Source organism: Ixodes scapularis, unplaced genomic scaffold (genome assembly GCF_016920785.2).
Source record: "Ixodes scapularis isolate PalLabHiFi unplaced genomic scaffold, ASM1692078v2 PGA_scaffold12__126_contigs__length_90152505, whole genome shotgun sequence".
Taxonomy (NCBI): Eukaryota; Metazoa; Arthropoda; class Arachnida; order Ixodida; family Ixodidae; genus Ixodes; species Ixodes scapularis.
In genome coordinates this window covers 8,577,823-8,596,981 of record NW_024609838.1, presented here as the reverse complement: position 1 = coordinate 8,596,981, position 19,159 = coordinate 8,577,823, and the positions used below count along the sequence as shown (strand labels likewise).

General features: G+C 50.7%; 3 protein-coding genes across 5 annotated transcripts in view; 2 read left to right on the top strand and 1 right to left on the bottom strand.

Annotated features, from left to right (window-relative positions):
• LOC115315625 (sodium bicarbonate transporter-like protein 11) overlaps nt 1-1,680 on the top strand; it is a 34,975-nt gene extending 33,295 nt beyond the window's left edge. Inside the window, exon 13 of the mRNA XM_029974836.4 lies at nt 484-1,680. Coding sequence (XP_029830696.3) covers nt 484-550 — 67 coding nt within the window. The 3' untranslated portion in view covers nt 551-1,680. The remainder of the gene's footprint in view (nt 1-483) is intronic.
• A 7,530-nt stretch (nt 1,681-9,210) lies between these two features.
• Nucleotides 9,211-11,169, top strand: LOC115313846 (protein OPI10 homolog). 2 transcript variants are annotated; one of them, XM_029972865.3, is made up of 4 exons: nt 9,215-9,424; nt 9,496-9,625; nt 10,599-10,706; nt 10,812-11,169. In XM_029972865.3, the coding sequence occupies exons 1-4, from the start codon at nt 9,389-9,391 to the stop codon at nt 11,117-11,119; spliced, it is 582 nt and encodes a 193-aa protein (XP_029828725.2). In that variant the 5' UTR covers nt 9,215-9,388; the 3' UTR covers nt 11,120-11,169. The 2 variants fall into 2 exon arrangements, with proteins under 2 accessions (XP_029828717.2, XP_029828725.2); XM_029972857.3 differs by having other exon boundaries at nt 9,211-9,424; nt 10,599-11,169.
• On the bottom strand, nt 10,604-18,996 carry LOC8034273 (THAP domain-containing protein 1). 2 transcript variants are annotated; one of them, XM_029972876.4, is made up of 3 exons: nt 18,404-18,996; nt 12,649-12,847; nt 10,604-12,064 (listed from the first exon to the last, which is right to left on the bottom strand). In XM_029972876.4, exons 1-3 carry the CDS (start codon nt 18,469-18,471, stop codon nt 11,726-11,728), a joined length of 606 nt encoding a protein of 201 aa, XP_029828736.2. In that variant the 5' UTR covers nt 18,472-18,996; the 3' UTR covers nt 10,604-11,725. The 2 variants fall into 2 exon arrangements, with proteins under 2 accessions (XP_029828736.2, XP_029828745.2); XM_029972885.3 differs by having other exon boundaries at nt 18,797-18,994.
• Between the last annotated feature and the right edge of the window lie 163 nt (nt 18,997-19,159).

The window sequence follows — 19,159 nt, the reverse complement described above, 5'->3', positions numbered from 1 at the left end:
CAAGAATTTAGTTGGCCGCCTTGAAATGACGTTTGATGCCTTCGCTGCAGAAGAGCAATCGGCCAGCGTAGTACCTCTGTTATCCTGGAGTCTTTAACGAGCATCAGGCGGGAGCGCACGCTTGCACGAATGCCCGTCGCGGGGTACATCACCCGTTTATATTTAAGCTGGCAACAGTAGTTTTGTAGATTGCGGAATCAGACCATAACACCACGCCACAGACAGACCACCATATTTCAAATTTGCTGTGCCAGATGGCCAGCGGGTCTAGACCTAGAAAATGGCAGGTGACCAAGCGCCTAACGCGATATAAGATATACGGTGCCGCCGAAGGCGTTCGACAGAAGATAATCTCAGATGAATGAATACAGAAAGTTACACACCGAGCCCTCTTGAGTCTTCTAGACCGGGGGACGGTGGTATGGGGTAGGGCAGGGAGGACCTCAGACGCGTCCCACCTTTCTCTTTCTTCCTCTCCCTCAGGCACAAGGTGGTCACGCTCTTCATCGACCAGAAGTACCTGGAAGCCCTGGACGGCGAGCATCAGTAGCGTCCCTCTCTATGCAGCAGCTGCCCGGGTTCACGTACCTGAAACTTATGCAAGCGCTCCCGCGGGGGGAGAAAGGAGCTAGGGCGGCCCTCTGTCCCCTCGCAACCGTGTCAAAGTGCCGCCCGGGGCCCCCACCCGGGCCCGCACCCCGGGCCTCGTGCGCCCGCCCGTACTTCTGCAGGGCGGTCCCACGCGTACGTTAACAGTCCGGCCGCCCCCCCCCCCCCCCCCCTAGTCTGGATCTCGCGTGGCGGCACGTGACCGATGCGCAGGAAGATGGCGGCGATGGCGGCCGCGTGCCCGCGCGCTAGTGGCCTAGGATCTACTGCATTTACAGAGCCTCCCCTCACCGCGCCGCGGGTCCTCTGGAAGGGTTCCCTCGGCGCCACTCCGGGCAGCAGAGCGTGGACGGTCGTCCGCGAGCTTGGCTTTCCAGTTCTCGGGGTGTCAACGTTAGTTCGTGTGTTAGGCAAAAGCATCACTAAGCACTCGTGTCCGTAGCATCTATACAAGAGGAGTCTTTACCGAGAGCGGAAGGAGTCGTAGTGACCCCACTAGAGCAATAGACAAAATAACACAGAAACCGCGTCCCGGCCGCTGTTTTTGCTCAAGTCCGCGGAGGAGGAAGAGGAGCGCTGCCCGAGGAGACCGGGGTTGTCCCGGATTTCGTCCGCCTTCGGGCGCTCCTTTGGTTTTTCGTCGCCTGAGGCGTTCTTTTGTTTCGTTCTGAGGGAGAGATGAAGAAGGCGGTGGTCCCCGCAGGAGGGGGGAGACGCCTGCGCTGTACATACCACGTGTTTACATATTTAAATATATTTTTTACCAAAAGGGGGGCGTCGTTGTTCGGGAGCTCTAGCAAGGTTTGCAGACGGTTGTTGCTTGTTACTGGTCTGTTGGTTGTTGGGCCGCTGGCTTGCGGAAGCCCCGGCCCAAAAAGTCGTTCGCTTTGTTTCCTTTTCCCTAGGTCTCGCCACTCTCTGGATCTTGGGGGCAATAAACGAGAATTGCGTAGACTCAAGTCTCGTGCCTCTTTTGATGTCGTCTGTCGCAATTAAGAAGGTGCCAAATAAGCGCCGCCAGGTGGTACCAACCACGGTATCGAACAACACCTCCTAATAAATAAAGCCTGCACCCCCCCCCCCCCCCTCCCCCCCAAACCGTCATTACCAGTGGCTCCATGCAGCGTAGCCCACATCTTGCGGCGTCTCACAACAGCGCTAGCAGACGGCGGCGCTGTTGTGAGCGCTTGTGTAGCGCTTCAGGAGTTTTTCGCTAAACTACGGCGGCGAAATGGCAAACCCACACCCTGTCTCCGGGCTGGAAGTGGACGTCCCGACGACGACGGTTGTAGCGGCCAGTGTCCACACGTTGTTGGGGCAACCACCTGGGCGTCGTCGCTTCGGTCGACAACCGGTTCGTGGGGTAGCATCGCCTCCAGCATTGTCGTTACTTTGCGACCATAAACCAGTTGAAAGGGCTTCACCCCAGTGGTCTCTTGCACGGCCGTGTTGTAGGCAAATGTGACGTACGGCAACACCTCGTCGCATGCCTTGTGCTCCACGCCGAGTCGTCGACATACATGGAGATCATGTCGGCGATGGTCTTGTTGAGTCTCTCCGTGAGCCCGTTGGCCTGCGGGTGGTACGCCGTGGTCCGACAATGGCTGGTGTGGCTGAGACGGAGGATTTCTTGCGCCATGAGCAATGATCCGCGATCTGTAATCAGGACTTTGAGAGCGCCGTGCCAAAAAATGATAAACTAAAAAAAAAAAAAATGGCGATTTCAACAGCAGTTTTTTAAGGAAGGGCTTTCGTTTCTGCGTACCGGGTGAGATAATCTGTGGCGACGATTATCCAACGGTTTCCCAGGGCTGACGACGGAAAATGACTATCTGCTGTAACGGTGCAGTTGGCGGAGGAATTGGCTGCAGGAGACCTGCCGTCTTCGTCGGCGGTTTCTTGCGTCGCTGGCATTCGTGGCATGATCGGGTGTAGAGGTGGACGGTTTTGGGGAGCTTGGGCCACTAATACTTTTCCCGAATACGGGCCAGCGTCCGGCTGTAATCAAGTTGTTCGGACGTCGGGTCGTCGTGACATGCTTGAGAGATCTCTCGTAGGTCGGTCTGGATAACCAGCAGCCACGGCGAGTTGTTGCCCACGAAGTTCTGTATGTAGAGAACATTTTGTCGAATGGCGAAGGTCGGCAGGACTCGTGAGAAAGCACGTGGCACGGTACTGCCGCACCCTTCCAGGTGCTCGATTAATGCGCGCAGCTCAGGATCGTCTCGCTGGCGTCGTGCCATGTCGTCGGTGTTCACTGCTCCTAGAAAGCACTCGTCGTCACCGTCGTCGCTGCCGCCGGAAGGTGTTTAGACAGGGGCTCTGGACAGGCAGTCGGCGTCGCTGTGCTAGCAACCTGACTTGTAGACTACAGTCATGTCGAACTCTTTTAGTCGGAGGCTCCATCGAGCGAGCCGTCCTGAAGGGTCCTTGAGGTTCACAAGCCAGCAGAACGAGTGATGGTCTGTGACTACGCGAAACGGGCTCCCGTACGAATACGGGCGAAACTTCGTGATTGCCTACACGACCGCAAGACATTATTTTTCAGTCGTGGACTCTTTGACAGTGTCCGACGCGTAGGCGATGACTCGCACTGTGCCTTCTTACACTTGAACCAGTACTGCTCCAAGTCCTGCTCCTGCATTATTAGCGTCCGTGTGAATCTCGGTTTCGGCATCCTGATCAAACGTGTCCAAGAACAGGAGGAGTATGGAATCTTCGCTTCAGCTTGTCAAACGACTACTGCGGCTTCTCGGCGCATTCGAGCTCCTCGGCGTCCTTCGTGAGGTTTGTGAGAGGCGCGGAAATCCTTGCAGGATCCCGAAAGAAGCGTCGATAGTAGGCACAAAGTCCAACGAATATTCGCACGGCCTTCTTGTTTGTCGGCGCTGGAAATGCCGCGACGGCGCGATTCTTCTCGGGAAATGGGCGGACGCCTTCTTTACTAACCACGTGGCCTAGGAACTACAGTTCAGCATAGGCGAACCAGCACTTTGACGGCTTGAGGGTGAGTTCGGCGGTCTTTATGGCCTAAACAGCTTGGAGTCGTCAAAGTGCCGGTTCGCGACAGACGAGACAGCTCTGCCATTTCAGCCCTGCCAGTACAGTGTTCATGACGCGCTGGAAAGTTGCTGGTGCCATGCATAGTCCAAAGCGCATCACCTTGAACTCGTACAGTCCATCTGGCGTGGCAAAGACTGTGTTCTCTCGGTCCCGTTCGCCGACTTCGATCTGTCAGTAGCCGCTCTTCAGGTCCATCGATGAAAAATATCGAGAGTGGCGCAGCCGGTCTAGCGTGTTGTCTTTGCGGGGGTGTGGGTAGACGTCCTTCTTCGTCACCGCGTTCAGCTGCCGGTAGCCCCACGCGGAACTTAAGCGTTCAGTCCGTCTTAACCGGCACGACTGGAGAGGCCCACTGACTGCTTGAGGGCTGGATTATGTCGTCTTTCAGCCCTTCGTGCACTTGCTCCTGGATGACCTCCCTTTTTTTTTACGGAGGCTCTGTATGGCGATCGATGCACAGGGAGCGCGTCGTCCTCGGTAACGATGCGATGCTTCGCAACCGTGGCTTGGCACACCTTCGACGACGTCGCGAAGCAGTCACTGCATTCGGCAAGAATGACACTCAGCCGCTGCCGTTTCGGACTTGAAAGTTTGGGGTCAATGTTGAGCTGCGCTGTCGGCGTAACGTTTTGCTGAGGTGGCGAGGATTCTTCAGCAATCGCGGCGATATCGACGGAGTTCAGGCGTTCCCCCTAGTGGCTTACAAAGGCACCTTTCGTGAGGTGTTGGGTTTCTTGTCGGAAGTTCGTCACGGACCACAGTGTGTCCATTCTAAAGTTCAGTCACCCCCCTTGCGACGCCTGATCCTCTATACCCAGGAGCAGTTGAACGCTGCCTTCCAGAACAACTTCGCCGCAGGTAGCTGCATCGGTCACGGCGGTTACGACAATACTTGATCGCGGCGGCAGGTAGCTGCATCGGTCACGGCGGTTACGACAATACTTGATCGCGGCGGCAGGTTCACGTGGTCGGCAGCGACTCGGACAGCGGCTGACACTGTTTGGGGATTTTCTGAAGGCGGAACCGGTGCCCACAGAGTCAATGTGTTCTCTCCAAGGTCGATGACGGTGCCGTATTCACACAGAAAGTCCATGCCGAGAATGACGTCTCTGGCACAATCTTGCATATGCCATTACTGTCGATGCGCCGGTGTCAACACCTGTCGCGATCTACACCACACGCCTCACACGAGCCGCTCCGGTCCCAAGACTACCTCGAATTTTAGTACACTGAAGTTTTTACCTTATGTGCGAGCGAAGCCGAAGAAGCAACGCGCGCAAGCATGCTTCGTGAAACAATATTCCTGCACGAGCGGGCGTGCGAGGTTGGAACACCCAGCGCGTTCGGCTCGCGCTTCTAACTTCAACTTCGCTCGTACATAAAACGAAATTCTCTATGGTGTATATTTTTGCTTTAAAATGCGCACTGGCCGTAGGAGCGAGTTTGCATTTCAACCGCGCGAAGCAAGTGAACATTTAGCGCTTCTGCGCTGTGCGCGCTCAGCTCTAACCTTGGAAGGTTCCGAGGTCCCGAGCCGTCTTTAGGATATACGCCCTTGCGGCATTACATGATGCCTCCTCTTCGGATTCGAAGATTGGCGGAGTCGTGGAGAAGGCGGAAAGAAAAGGCAGATAGGAAATTGGAAACGTGCTCCGCTTAAAAAGGAGGGGGGGGGGGGGGGTGCAACGATTTCAGGACTTCGGTCAAACATTTGTGGAAGTTAGCCTCTGACACTTCTAAAGCAAAGAACAGAAAACCGATTTCGCCTGCGTGTCCTAGTTGTTGTGTAAAAAAAGATATGAACATTGGCATTTCTGGCACCCCTCCACTCACTATCAGCCTTCAGGGTCACACTTGGTCCTCCTCCTAGTGACATAATTTGGGGTGCCGTAGTTCCCGTATGCTCTCTCGCGGAGAACGCTTACTCTCCCTTTCTCTGCTGACATTAGCGGGCGTTATGCTGCAGCTTAGAGCCGAGCGAGGTTACGTAAGCCTTTCGCTGTAGTTCCTTCGGCTGCCACTCGCGGCTGCAGGTGGAGAAAAAGCTCGACTTTGGCTTTGCGATTATGCAGCGGAATCGCGACATTTTTTAATGGAGGAGATGTTTTCTGTATCCTCTGGAACACGATGAACAACGTAAAAATGACGAGATGCAAATTCTTTTAATCTTAAAATCGCTGCCCCCCCCCCCCCCCCCCCCCCCCCCCCTTTAAAGCCCTATCAAGTTTTGAAAGTAGCGCAAAGTGCGTCGATGAAGGAGACACGTACAACGCGCAGCCCTTTGAGGATCATGGCGGCACAACGCACCACTGAGTTAGATTTCAGACGCCGTGTTCTTCCCAGCAGTGGCGCGCGGCACGTGCTTTGAGCATTTCTACAACAATGAATGGCGCCACTTTTCCCAGGATAGAAGGGCTTGGACACCACGTGTCGTCGCGCAATGAAACTAAAGCGAATGTCTCGGATTCCTGGCCATGTAGGCGCCCGTTTCCGGCGTCGGCGTAACCGTTAGGTCACGTGACCCCCACCAGGTCACGTGACCCCTAGTACCCTTCTCCCTCCTCCTCAAGAGTTGCGCTCCAATTCGGCGTTATAAAAAATTGTAAACGGCTTTCATTTTTTTTGTTTTTTTTTTTGCCAACAGCAGAGTGGATTAGCAGTCGAACGAGGCGCCTCCAATACTGGAGTACGCTGGAACAATATATCGGGCTTTTTGGAGGCGCAGTGGGTCGCGCGTTAACCCACCCGGGCCCCCCGTTTACGCAGCGAGTCTGCGGATGGCCCATTAAAAGATATGAACCCACCTAGCCGACCCTTACACGCTGCTTCGCGGCGCACTGCCGACGGCCCAAGCCCCGCTGTCCCCCATTGCACCTCCGAAAGGTCAATTTCGGAGCAATAAAAACTGCCCTTTGTTGGCGGCTGTGGACTCCTTGCACAAGGGCGGACTAAAACCGCAACGTCACGGCACACATTATGCGTTTAGTTGGTGTCACAGGGTTCTTTGTGGTTAATAATCGACAAGATACAATGTCCTTCGTTTTACATAAAAGCTTGTATTTACAGAAAAATCAAAAAGTTCATATGCTTATAAAAAAAAGGAAAACTTAGTTAAAGAAATGAAAGAAAGGAAAACGCATCAGTCACCATGTCTTTGAATTCCTGTGCAGCAGTGTGTCTTGTGCTGTTGTTGTCGGCCCACGGTTGTGGCTGGAAGTCAGGAGCGGGAGCGGTTGGCTTCCGTCGGCGGCCCCAAGAGTCACCGCAACCAGTGCTCGCGCAGTAGGAAGCCGGGCAGCGTAGGTTTCTATGCGCTGCCCTCGCGCTGGAACAGGCTGCTGGTCAGGCAGTAGGAGGCCGCCGATTGCCCTGGCCGATGGTGTCGTTCCACACTCTGCACGTTCCCTTCGGCCAGTCTTCTTTCACGCCCTCCGAGCACGCGCTCCAAAATCTTCCCTTCTTCGTCGTCTTCCTTTCTCCCTCTGGGCCGATCCATGGGTTGACTTGCACTTCTTCTTTTCCACATTTAAGTCACATCATCACAGTTGGTTTAGAAGGCAAAACAACCCACAGGAAAAGGTACTATAAATGATGGAAGAAAGCAAACCACAAGGACGGACAAGACGAGTTGCATGCGTCCGTCCTTCTGTTTTATGTTCTTCCCATCATTTTTATTATTATCCTTACCAGCACGCTCTGCATTCCAGGTAGAAAAAGGCGCGCAGTGAGCCAGTGACGTTGCACTTTCGACGCTGTTTAATTAGCGTTGGCCGCGATCCGACGTTCGCTATCTTATGTAACGAAGAAAGAATGGAAGACAGCACAACCACATCTTTCACTGGGCTGCCCGGGCTTGCTGTTTAGCCGAGAAAATAATCCCTATTTTCCCGGAAAAACACCGTGAGTTGTGACTTGGCATTTTTCGCGCTACTTGATTGGTCTGATCGGCTCGTCATCTGCGATGTAACTTATGGCGAGACAAATACAAAATATCACTCCAATCGTCTTCGTTTTGCCTTCGAGGCAGCAAATATACCAGGATGATTTTAACCCGAGGCAGAAGGAAGAAATCTCGGCGGAAGGCCTATTCACCGAGCGATTGTACACGAGCACCGCGTCACAGCTCGTAAAGGCGCTCGGGCATTCAAGCTCGAGTCTAATGACTGAGGCCGCGAGTCGTCTCAGAGTTGCGAAAATTCCCCATAAGATGTCGCCACGTGTTAAACCAAACTTCGTTGCCCGCGCTAAACTTCAAGCACACCAATAGACGCTTTACACACGCGCCAAATTACAGCCGCCGTTGCTGACCTTCTCTTGTCTTACCGAGATCCCGAGCAACTGAAACGGTAGTTGACGATCCTCTACAAGGGCCGGTGTTTTAGAAAAGGACACAGTTGAATCTAATATGGCCATAACCTGGCCTGCTATGGTAATGATGAAGTGAAATAGAAGGAATAAGAGGAAACAAAAACTGAAGGTCAGTTATGGCGGCGTCCACGCACGCACAGCTGCTGCAAAGCGTCTATATCCAGGATCCTAAATGTTGGCGTTTAGGATCCTGGAAATGTTCACTCGCTAGAAACATAATGTTGCTACAGTGTAGGGTTAAAATCACCATGGTAAACTTCGACCAGCTCAAGTTGATGCTTGGATTCAATATATCGCCGGCAGAGTTCATTACTTCTTCCGGGCGCGAATAGTTCCTCAGTACGAGGAGGAAATGGAAACAAATTTTTGATTGCAGGAGAGCAGATGAGGAATCTGATGTCAAGAGTGTCTGCTTTTTAGCTCTTTCTTGAGTGGGTCGCAAGTTGATTTGTCGACCCCATAATGTCATCCGATCGAAATTACATTACTTTTGCCATGTGGCCGGGGTATGATGCAAGAATTCAGTGACTGCACGCGATAACATCGCTTACATTATCGTATGTGACCATTGTCGAGCCGTGTCCGCGTTGACTACGTGACGTCTACCCGATTTTTAACTGTGATCTGTTTTGCTGTGTCCAATCACTGCGTGTCTCGCCATTTTGTCGAAGTATTTCTGTGTAAAATATGCATTCCTACAGCAATAATTGCGTGACTCAATTTTTTCTCTCATACGCCTACCTCGTGCCATTTCGTACCGATTATTTAGCGGTGTAATATTTTGCCCGTGTAATAAAAGGTTTTCGAGACCCCTTGCTACGCGCAGCTTTCATTTTAGTATGTGACTAAAAGCGCGTTTCGACGCGCGCCCCCGATGGCCTTCCTTTGCGACGTCACGAGGAGAGCGCTACGGCCTTAGTTTTTAGGAGGTGTTGGATGACTACGGATTTGGTGAAAAAGATCCGGGGAGGGGTAAAAAAAATACACATCAAAATAAGCAATGGAAACACTCCAAAGGGGAAAAAGGGGGAGGGGGGGTCGGGGGGGGGGGGGGGGGGGTTAGAATAAAATTTATACAAGTTAAAAGAGGACGATGACAAAATGTTAGGCTAGGTGGCGCAAGCTGCCGCCCGTTACAAACGGTATAGCTATTAATATGATCATTCATCTATACATCTGATATATTAGAAACTTTGAGAAGAGAAATCGAAGAATTGCGCGTGCCGCTCCTGCTAGCAATATGATAATCACCGCCACTCTAAGCTAACTCTGTGGGCGGATAGAAGCAGTCGCGAGCTTTACAGTACCTGAGCACCAAACCCGGAGGACGCTGCATTCAGTACCCACGATGAGTTTGTTCGGCGCTATTGTCACCGGTCGGCTGGTAAGTGTTGCCACTTCGCACGCGACTTCCCGAGTAATATCAGCAAACTCGACATCACTTGCCTCTGTCAGGTCCAGACGGACTTCCAAGCCGTCGACCAGACCAAGTTTCTGGTGAATATCCCAGATCCGGCGAGCATTCACCACATCGTCGTCTTTTTAACCGGAGCACAGCCATTCCCCGAGGGTTTGGGAGGATCAGGTATGTTTACATATAGCACGTTTTATGGAATATGGGTGGCGCCCTCTCTCCGCACTTGAAGATGTCCCAACATGGCCAGCTTCGAGAAGTCAGTTCTTAAATTTGTTTCGAGAGTTCGCTCTGCCATGAGCAAATAAAACACCTGCCTTGGTGCCAATCTGAGTGCACAGCATAAGATCTTCATTTTTGCTGCCAGTTGGGAATAGTCTTGTCAGTCAATCTTTTATGTTCTTCCCTTTATATTACACATCTCCCCTAACAAGTATTTTGTTTGCGCAGATTATCGAAGAGTACCAATTTTGATTACCTAGATATAGCTTAGCACTCCCAGATAACCAGGTTCAATTCCATATGAAGTTTTGACGAGAGCACTGCAGCGGAAAGATGAGCCAGAAAAAAAATTGGCAATGGCCATGTTTACAAGAATGCTACTGTAGTGTGTCGAATCAAGAGACCACCCTGATTGGGTAGAATGGGAACAGAGGACTGGGTACATACAATTGGTTGAAGCCCGATTCAATGCATGGTGGTTGCAATCATGTAAAGCCAGCAGACTGCCTGTTTAGGCCATTGTCATTCGATATATCTGTCGTGCAGCTAAAACAAATGAGGTTCACTATTAAAGAAATTAATGTCTATTCCTTCAAATTTGTGCTCCAACGTGTTATCCATTTTTGAAGAACCGGAGGCGGTCGGAAAAGGGGACAACACACAAAACGTCTCAATTGAGATATTTTGTACGTTGTCCCCTTTTTCGTCCGTTGTCTCCGTTTTTTTTTAAATGTGTATCAACCAGTTCACCTGCCTACTCACTCTATCTTCAATGTTACCCAGGTAGCAAAGTTTTATGCTATCCAGAGGGTTCACTAGGAGAGTTTCGCATGTGAAGGGGGTCTGTTTACAAACCGTCCAATTCTAGACGCTGCAAGTTTGCTCAAGACTCACGTGCGTCTGTGCATGAAATGTGTTGCAGTGTACTTCAGCTGGCCGAGCCCGGATGCCGTCGGGAACTGGCAGTACCTCGGCTTTATTTCGAACGAAAAGCCCAGTGCCATCTTCAAAGTGTCCAAGCACAAAGAAGGTAAGCCCCTCCGATTCCCCAAGCAACGACGAGGCGAGCTTGCGGATGCCGCGGCAACTGGATTTCTGTCTGGACTGACAGCATCACTCGTCTTTACCCTCGCAGACGCGCAGCCGGAGCACGCTTTTTCGTCGCACGGCTTTTGCAGCGTCGCCCAACTCGGGATCTCTGTGGAGCCCCTGGCGCAAATCCAGTTCCAGGCGGCACCGGCCGCGACCGCTTCCCCGCTCGACTCCAGCACGGAGTTCTGCACCAAGATGCTGGAGAGTCTCTTCAACCACCTGGCGTCGTACGGTGGCGCCCCCATGACGCCGGCCGGCGACACCTTCTTCCCCATGCGGGCGTTGGAACAGTGGCACAGCAACTTCCAGCGACGGCTCCAGCAGAACCCAAACTTCTGGAGGAACCAGTGAAATTTTTCTTTTCTTCAACTTTTTCGATATTAAACTCTTTGAACGTTTTATTCGTTCTACGTTGATGTTCTCGATGCAACGCCGGGCACGGCCGGCATAGAGCACAATTCATCGCTAGTTGGTTTCGGCACAACTGCGAGCAACGCCGAGCAGGCCTGCTGCACACGTGCGCTACTGAAACAAAAGTGCTCCTTGAGACGAGAAGCTTGGGCTTGCGGTGAATCAGCGAGACAGACTCTCTACAACTCCTCAGTGGCCACACCTGGTTTCACCTTACGACAGCGGATGCCACACGTCGCCTAGGCCAGTCCAATGTCGTGCCACGCAATCTCGAAGAGGGGCACGGCGCTGGGATGGCTCGTTGCACCCACTGCGGTCAGTTTATCGTAAGGTGAAACGGAGTATCCGTGGATCGCGAGACCACCTGCACGCGATATCCGGGCACGAGTAAATAGGCACGGAGCGTTTCGCAGACTGCACATAGTTTCGTGGTTCGACGAAACAAACGAGCGGACATTCCTTTCGTCTACTGCCGAGTGCCGAAAACAAACTGCGCCGGCCCTTCCGCACGTTCCGAGAGAGTCGACCAAGGCACCGACTAGTCCGTCACATCTCCATGATGGTCTGGTTGAGCAGAGAGTAGACCATGTCGTTGAGCATGGAGACCTTCTCCTCGAGACGCCGCACCCTCTGCCGTGACATCTTGAGCTTCTTCTTGAGTACTTCGCGATCGTCGGGGCCCTGTCGCTTGGCCGCGGTGGCCGTGCCGTGGTAGCTGTGCTCCAGCGCCGCCACCTCCCGTGCTCTGGCCGAATCGGGGCTCCCCCCGGGGGACGACGGCGGGGACACGGCCATGCACTCCATGTCCTCCGCCGGTGTCGCGGCGCCTCCGCTCTTGCCTGTTGATGCACTTTTGACGCTTGCCGGCACGGTCTCTATGATGTCCTGCGAAAGTGAAGTCGGCATTTATTGCTGAATTCTGTTTATTTATTTATTAATATCGCCGACTCGTTCGAGTAAAGCGAGGGTGTACATAATCAAAGGAACGGCAATACAACGAGGCACAAAAAACGGTGGATAGCCGAGAAGCATGGAGCCAATATAATTATCTAAAGATAAAAGTCCCACGCATTCTGGCCACTTCGAAGCAGCAGCGCACTGACGTGGACATCAACGGTGTCGATGGAACCATGTTGCTGGCGACACTTTGATATGCACGCAAAAAGAGAAAAACATTGCTTGCAAGGCCTAGTGCTTATCTAGCTGTATTTTGCACGAAAACACTGGCCTCGCGCGCTGTATAAGAAGAAATATCCGACGAGTACTCCAACAACTTTAACTCGTCGCGGCAAAACGAATGCGCCTTACCCCTATCGTCTGCTTCCTTTCTTCGCTTCTCCGTTGCTCTCTTTCTTGTTCCCTTTCTGAGGACCCCTTCGGCGCTTACAATTTGCCGCGCTCTGCCCCCGCCTCTACCCCTCCTCTGGCGTCCGCCCAGTTCCCGCCCCCTGGCTGTGGGCATGGCTCACCTGCACACGGTCTTCCGGGTAGGCGAAGATGGTGGGCAGGGCGTCAGCACGAAGCCGCACCGTCTGCCCAGTCCTGTCGAAGCACTTCTCCAGGAAATGGTCCGAGCAGAGCACGGAACGTACATTGGGCTCCCACCCCGGCTCGCGGTTCAGATTGTGCAACCATAGCTCGAGCAGCTCCGGTCTGGTCAAGGGGAACCTGAGCAGAAGCGACCATCCATTCGTCCGAGCCGACGTGAATATGCGTACGTCTATGAAAAGCATGAATTGGCCGCCATTCTTATGTCCCTCAACGCGATGGTTACTCTTACATCTATAAATAGAAATGGTACGAACTGGCCACCGCTGCCACGTCTTTGAATATAAATGGTATAAACTGGCCGCCATCGCTGCGTCCCTTGCTGCGACGGGTGCTCATACATTTACGAGTATAAACGGTAGGAACTGCCAGGCATTGCTGGGTCTCTCGTAGCAAAAAGCACACTGAAACCCAGGTTCCGCGGTGCTTCAGCCAGATGCATCCAGCAGCATCAAGATTGTCACTTTTCGTGAGACGATAAGCAAAGCATGCTGTGGGCATGCGTTCGCCACAAACCATTTTGCGAAGCTACGGTGGGCTGGAAAGGGTATCAATCGCCCGCTTCTCCCAGCAGCCTAGAAAAGTCCTATGCTTAGTGCCACCATGCCACCATATCTACAGGACAAGTCAAAGGGATTGATGGCGGCTTGAAAAGACCACCTAAATCAGTTTCTGAACGTATCGAGCTAAGATTTTACGCAAAGGTGGCCGAAGAGCGTACATTAAAGGGGTACTCCGGCCGTTTTTTGAGCTGCCCATAACAAATTGTATTTTCTGACTACCCGGAGTTTAGTCTTCACGGTATGCTATTTTTTTTCTAGAAATTCAAAACAGCAATTGAGAAAACTAAATGAAGATGATGCCGAACAGAACATTGAAACTTTCTAGCGCTTTCCAGTATTGTGATGTCACAAACGGTACAGACTGTCAGGTCGTGCAGGTAGTCTTAAACAGAGTATATCAAGTAGTTTTTGCGTGCTCCGCCTTGCCCACCCCTCTCAGTGAATCGGCTACCAAGCATTTCAGTAGGGAACATGGCTTACTGCCGACTTTGTACCATCTCTGTCGTCACACATCAATGTTGCCAGCAGGGGTTGGGAAACAAAATGAAAACTTAATTCGAAAAATGTTTTTCTTTTCACACAATACTTAAGGAACTGGTGCAGCCGTGTCTATTGGTCCATCGAGCCAATTTTGAGGCAAATCGGCGACCATGAAAAAAATCGCCGGAGTAACCTTTCAAAGGGATACTACAACGAAATTTCAGCGCTTATTTTTTGGTCTATCTGTTCAAAGGAGCAGTATCATAACATCGGACACACCAATATCCTGTTACCAAAGACACGAAAAGGAATTTAAAAGAAAAAATGAAACGATTAACAAAGAGCCATTTTTTTAGACCACCTGAGACTGGGTGGAAGAAACACGACGAACGTCTCAAACACAGCTAACCACTTTATTCAGTTTTCCCTCCTTTTATACATCCTGATCCAAAAATCGTCACCATAAAAAAACACTCCAAACAAAGGCACCAAGGGGACACATCTTGACTTCGCAACCACAACAATGCTAAAAAAAAAAAAAAAAAAAAAAAAAAAAAATTTAACGATTTATTTTGAATTAACAAAAGCTACACACACATCAAAACGTCGGCCGAAGGTAACATTCTTTGACCTCGCAGCCACTCTTACAAAAGACAAAGAAAACGACCCACACGGAACCGACTGCAGTTCGAACCCATCAACCTAATACACCTTTTTGTACAGTGCAGTATACAAACGGACCAAGAACATGACAAAGGAGGCACCTCTGGCGAAAGCACACAAAACCTGTTCACTTCATACTCGCAGAAAAGCTTTCGCCCTATCACTAAGAAGCATAGACGCCTGGCTTATGCAATTGCCGATCGACCTAATTTTTACTGTCTCTCTTACAACCCTTTTAACGTCATTTATATCTTTGCATACTACCGTCGTACCGGACCACTCGGCTGAGCAGTTTCTGCATTCTTGTACATGTGTCGCAATTTCGGAATTAGTCGATTTTATCTTTACGTTTCTCTTGTGCTCTGTCAGACGATCGTTCAAGCATCTTGAGGTCTGCCCTATATACTTAAAACCGCACGTCATCGGTATGTCGTAAACAACGCCAGTCTCACAAGGCACAGACTTTTCCCTGTGGCCCTTTTGGCACCCTTTTTGCTCTCTTTGGAACGGAGTGAGGTTGCCCAACTTAAAGTCAGAGCTGAAAACTACATTAACGCCAAATTTTTTTGCACACGCTTTTATATTGTGTGACACGGTGTGAAAATACGGCATCACTGCGATCCTGTTTCTCGATTTTTCCTCCGCCTTTTCCTTTTCCCGGTTCATTAATGTCATTTGCCTCCCGATGAAATCTTCCTCGTAGCCTGCGTTCATCAATCGTTGCCACTGCCCCCTCACTGCCCTAGCCACGAAATGAACACATGACCTGTTCAAAGCATTGGTGAACCGCGATCTAACGACACTCGCCTTTACCGTCTTCGAGTGGCAGCTCTTCTTCGGGAGTACTGGTTTCGGGGCATCTTTTCCATACTCCCAGCATAGGGTTTCACCCACATGAAGTTTTAGATAAAAAAACTGTAAACTATCGTTCGTTGGTTTTTCCACTGTGAACTTCAGTTCAGGAGCTGATGACACTATTAGTGACTCTAGCTTCTCCGCAATTCCACTCTGAAAGGTGCATACCACAATGTCGTCGACATATCTCCTGACTATACAGCTACCCGACGGCATTTTTCCTAGTCCTTCTACAACTGCAGAATCAAGTGAGTTCAAATATATCTCCGCCAAAGCTGGTGCTACCGATGAGCCTATGCACACTGCATCTTTCTGGACAAATTTTTTCCCACCTATAAAAGGAGGGAAAACTGAATAAAGTGGTTAGCTGTGTTTGAGACGTTCGTCGTGTTTCTTCCACCCAGTCTCAGGTGGTCTAAAAAAATGGTAAACTTACACCAGCTCGCCTGCACCCTAACTGTTTTAACAAAGAGCGCCTGGTGGGTGTCGCTAACGTCTCGTTTGTAATGACCATCTAGGAACTTTGGCAGGTAGTGACGGCGTTTGTCTCGCCTCCGGCAACCACGACAGATCAGAGGAACTTCCCTCTTCCCGAGAATCCCTTTTGTGTGTCCCAGAAGTCGCTATTGTCCCTTTACAAGATTATAGATTAACCCGTCACTCAAAATTCGTACAAAAGCAGCCGCTTCGATGGCTGCAACGACTAGGCCATCCTCTCGACATCAGCCTCGCCGTAGCTTTGCTCGTCCCGAGACGAACTACGTCACAATTGCGTTGGATGTCGCGTGCTCCGCTGGTTCTCAGAGCGCTTGCCAGAGTGGGTCGTTTATAACGAAAAATACAGACACCAGGCTCAAAATACAAATGTGCGATTGGCATTTACGGATATAATGAATCATATTCAACCTATTTTTGAACATGATGGGTATATTTCAAATTTTGTTGAAGTACCCCTTAAAAGGGGTACGGAAACAAAAATTTCAATATTCAAATTTCATTCGTAAATGAGTCAAGCATGACCAATAATAACCGTAAATAATAATTGCACGTTTGTATTTTGAACGATTGGCTATATTTTTCGTTCCAAACGGTGCACTCGAACAAGCGCTCGAAGAGAAGCGAACGGAGAGCGCCATGCGTCATGGGATATCCGGCGCAAACAAAAACAAAAAGAAAAGATACCCCGCGTTCGTGACGTAGCAAGGCTGGCGTGATTATGAGCTTTGCCCTTGGTGGCGTTGTCAGCGTTGCGGTGGTGTCAATAGCGTCAGCGCGTTACAACCGAGCCGTTCGCAGTACCCGTGGGGTGACGAGCGGGTGACAGGCCCAAGGAGCACTTAGCTTCCACAACACTGTCAGCTTAGGGCTAAACGGGGTGGGGAAAGCAACTTTTGTCCGAGTTTTAAACGACGGGCAAATCTTCTAGGGGGAGAATGACTGTTTCCGGTTGCACGAACGAGGGTGCGAGACAGAGGGGAATCCTTCTGTTCCGTCTTCTTGGACCGCCTGGTACAATGCGCGATTTGTGAGTTCAGGAGGAAAGCTAAGAAGGAAAACGTTGAAATGCCAAAGAGCGGCGCTGCCCCGAAGGAATCTGCTACGTCACGACTACGTAGCAAATTCCACAATGTTGCTAGACTACCTCCCAAATAGGCTCTGCATGCATCCACCAAGTGCACATTGAAGATTGTTTATTTAGCTTTAAAATTAGTTTTCTTGAGCTTTTCAACGAAAGACTGGTGTTTTTGAGGTTAGGATGCAACAGGCAACACATTAAAGCTAGAAAATAAGCGCTGAAATTTTGTTTCCCTACCCCTTTAAGGGTATAAATATTTCACTAACAAACTTGCCCGAGTAAAAAGAAATCAAAAACTTTAAACCTCTACCTACGGCGGCCGTCTGCTACAGTAAGGTGCCTGATTGGCGCAACAGCCAACAGATAAGATTGCAGGCGGCCACGACAGGTGCTTTCAACGACCTCGGCAATAGCAAACGTTTTTGAGCCGGAAGCGATGCACTCTTTTTTTGCACAAACTGTTAGCACATCATTATTTTTTTTTTCTACCAATATAACACGAAAAGTGAAGATACAACGAAAACAACAAAATAAATGTGTTATATATATATTTTTTTTAATAATTATTTTTGATTGCATGCTGTCGTCTAGGTTTGCACTCGCTGGTTGTTACCGCATCTCTTCTGTGCCACTCTCGCCCGTCCAATTTCGGGGTGGAAGTCATCTTCATGGTGTGCAGTGAGGGCGCAGTGAGCGCAAGTCAGCGGCGCAGTGAGCGCCAGTGAGAATTTATCTCGGCCTCAGGGTGCGCCGTATTTGCGGAGCAATGTGACAGGCAGTGCAGGTAGTACCGTGCACAGGCCGGAGCGCTGTTTCAGCTCATATTGTCCGCGATAGTACACTGCCCTGAACTTTTATGCCCCGATGCAGGTAAACCAAAGGAAACTACTATCGGCACTCCGTTCCTTGATATTGTAGTGGGCGTCGCCATCTTGGTGTTAGTGCAGAGCAGATGCAACTGCCGTTCGTCATAATTCAAAGGTGTGACTTCTTCAGTGTTAGATTCAGTGTTAGGAAGCTCACATAATATTGCTTTGCTCTGTTGCGGACTGTTCAAACATTTGTGGAGGAGGGAAAAGAGTTTCCTCCAAAGATAACGCTTCAGATAACTGGCAACCATGATGGGTAAGTGTCACTGCGAGATTGGTAAGTGTCGTTAGTCTGAAGCATAGCCTATTTTGTGGCACTAGCGAAAACCAGTTAGTTATGCGGATGTTGGAGTGTCGAGCCCGTTTGTACACAGCGTGTTGGCATATACTCATTGTAAGAAAATGCTCATTTTTATTAGCACCTTCTCTTCTAGCTTCATGTGCGAGGTGGCGCTACTGCCCGCTCACAGATTATGTGTCACACCTTCGCTATTAGCCCATCTCCCAGCGAAGCCTTCACCCGCACTCTACTTGCCCCCACTATTCATATCCGTATTTAGCGCGTGCTTTTTTTTTTTTTCTTTTCTTTTTTTGCTCGCTTGTTTGTCTCCCGTAACCGTACCTAAACTGGCGCCCGAGGGGCGGATGGCGCTAAAGCGTGTGGCCTTACTTGTGAAACGAAGTCCCCTGTGGTCCGTCAGATCTGTTCTGGCAGTTCCACGCTACGCAGCAAGGCATGGTGAGGAATGGCGCGAGGTGCGATGTCTTCCCGAAGGACGCACACTTATCGTGGGACAGAATCCGTGGACAAAGCCAGGATTTCGTGAACGCGGGGCAGGGGGAAGCCCTCTTTTTGAACGGCCTGAAAACTGCGCGTTCCGCGTCGCGATGGATGGCCGCCCTTGAGGTGCTTGGGTTTCGCGTGGTGTACCAAAGAAGCCGTGGTGGTCGTGGTTTCTTTTTGTTTTTTTAACCGGGCGGCATGTAGCGCCACCTAGGCAGCTCAAAGCAAGATTCGTTGCAACGTGCGTACGGAACGTTGCCAACGTTGCTGCATACTTACAGATGAAAACTAATTCCTGGCGTTTTCACGCGATTTACGCAGCCGGGAGCGACGCACGAGGCCACCATCGCCTTCGGGAAAGGCTGCAGTTTCTTCACAGGCTTGCCTTCAATGAAACGCCGCCGCACACCACAGATCACATCAGTCGTACCCCACAGACCCCACAGACCGCGTCTATTACTTTCCCGCCCCGAGTAAGAGGGCGGCAGTCAATTCAGCGTCAGCAACGGGGCGCCACGGCGCCACCTCCACTCCAGGAGTCTTATTATAACCTCCTTGTACTAAATCTTAACGATTTTAACACATAAAAGTAATTTTATAAAAAATTAAAATAAAGTATTTAAGATATTTTTAGATTCAATT

Excerpts from the sequence above, each read along its gene's own strand:
- LOC115313846 (XM_029972857.3), top strand. The coding sequence starts at position 9,389 with ATGAGTTTGTTCGGCGCTATTGTCACCGGTCGGCTG. Across the intron at positions 9,425-9,495 it reads CTATTGTCACCGGTCGGCTG|GTCCAGACGGACTTCCAAGC; the intron begins GTAAGTGTTGCC and ends TGCCTCTGTCAG. Across the intron at positions 9,626-10,598 it reads CGAGGGTTTGGGAGGATCAG|TGTACTTCAGCTGGCCGAGC; the intron begins GTATGTTTACAT and ends AATGTGTTGCAG.
- LOC8034273 (XM_029972876.4), bottom strand. The coding sequence starts at position 18,471 with ATGCCTTGCTGCGTAGCGTGGAACTGCCAGAACAGATCTGACGGACCA. Across the intron at positions 12,848-18,403 it reads CAGGGGACTTCGTTTCACAA|GTTCCCCTTGACCAGACCGG; the intron begins GTAAGGCCACAC and ends GCTTCTGCTCAG. Across the intron at positions 12,065-12,648 it reads ACCCGGAAGACCGTGTGCAG|GACATCATAGAGACCGTGCC; the intron begins GTGAGCCATGCC and ends TCACTTTCGCAG.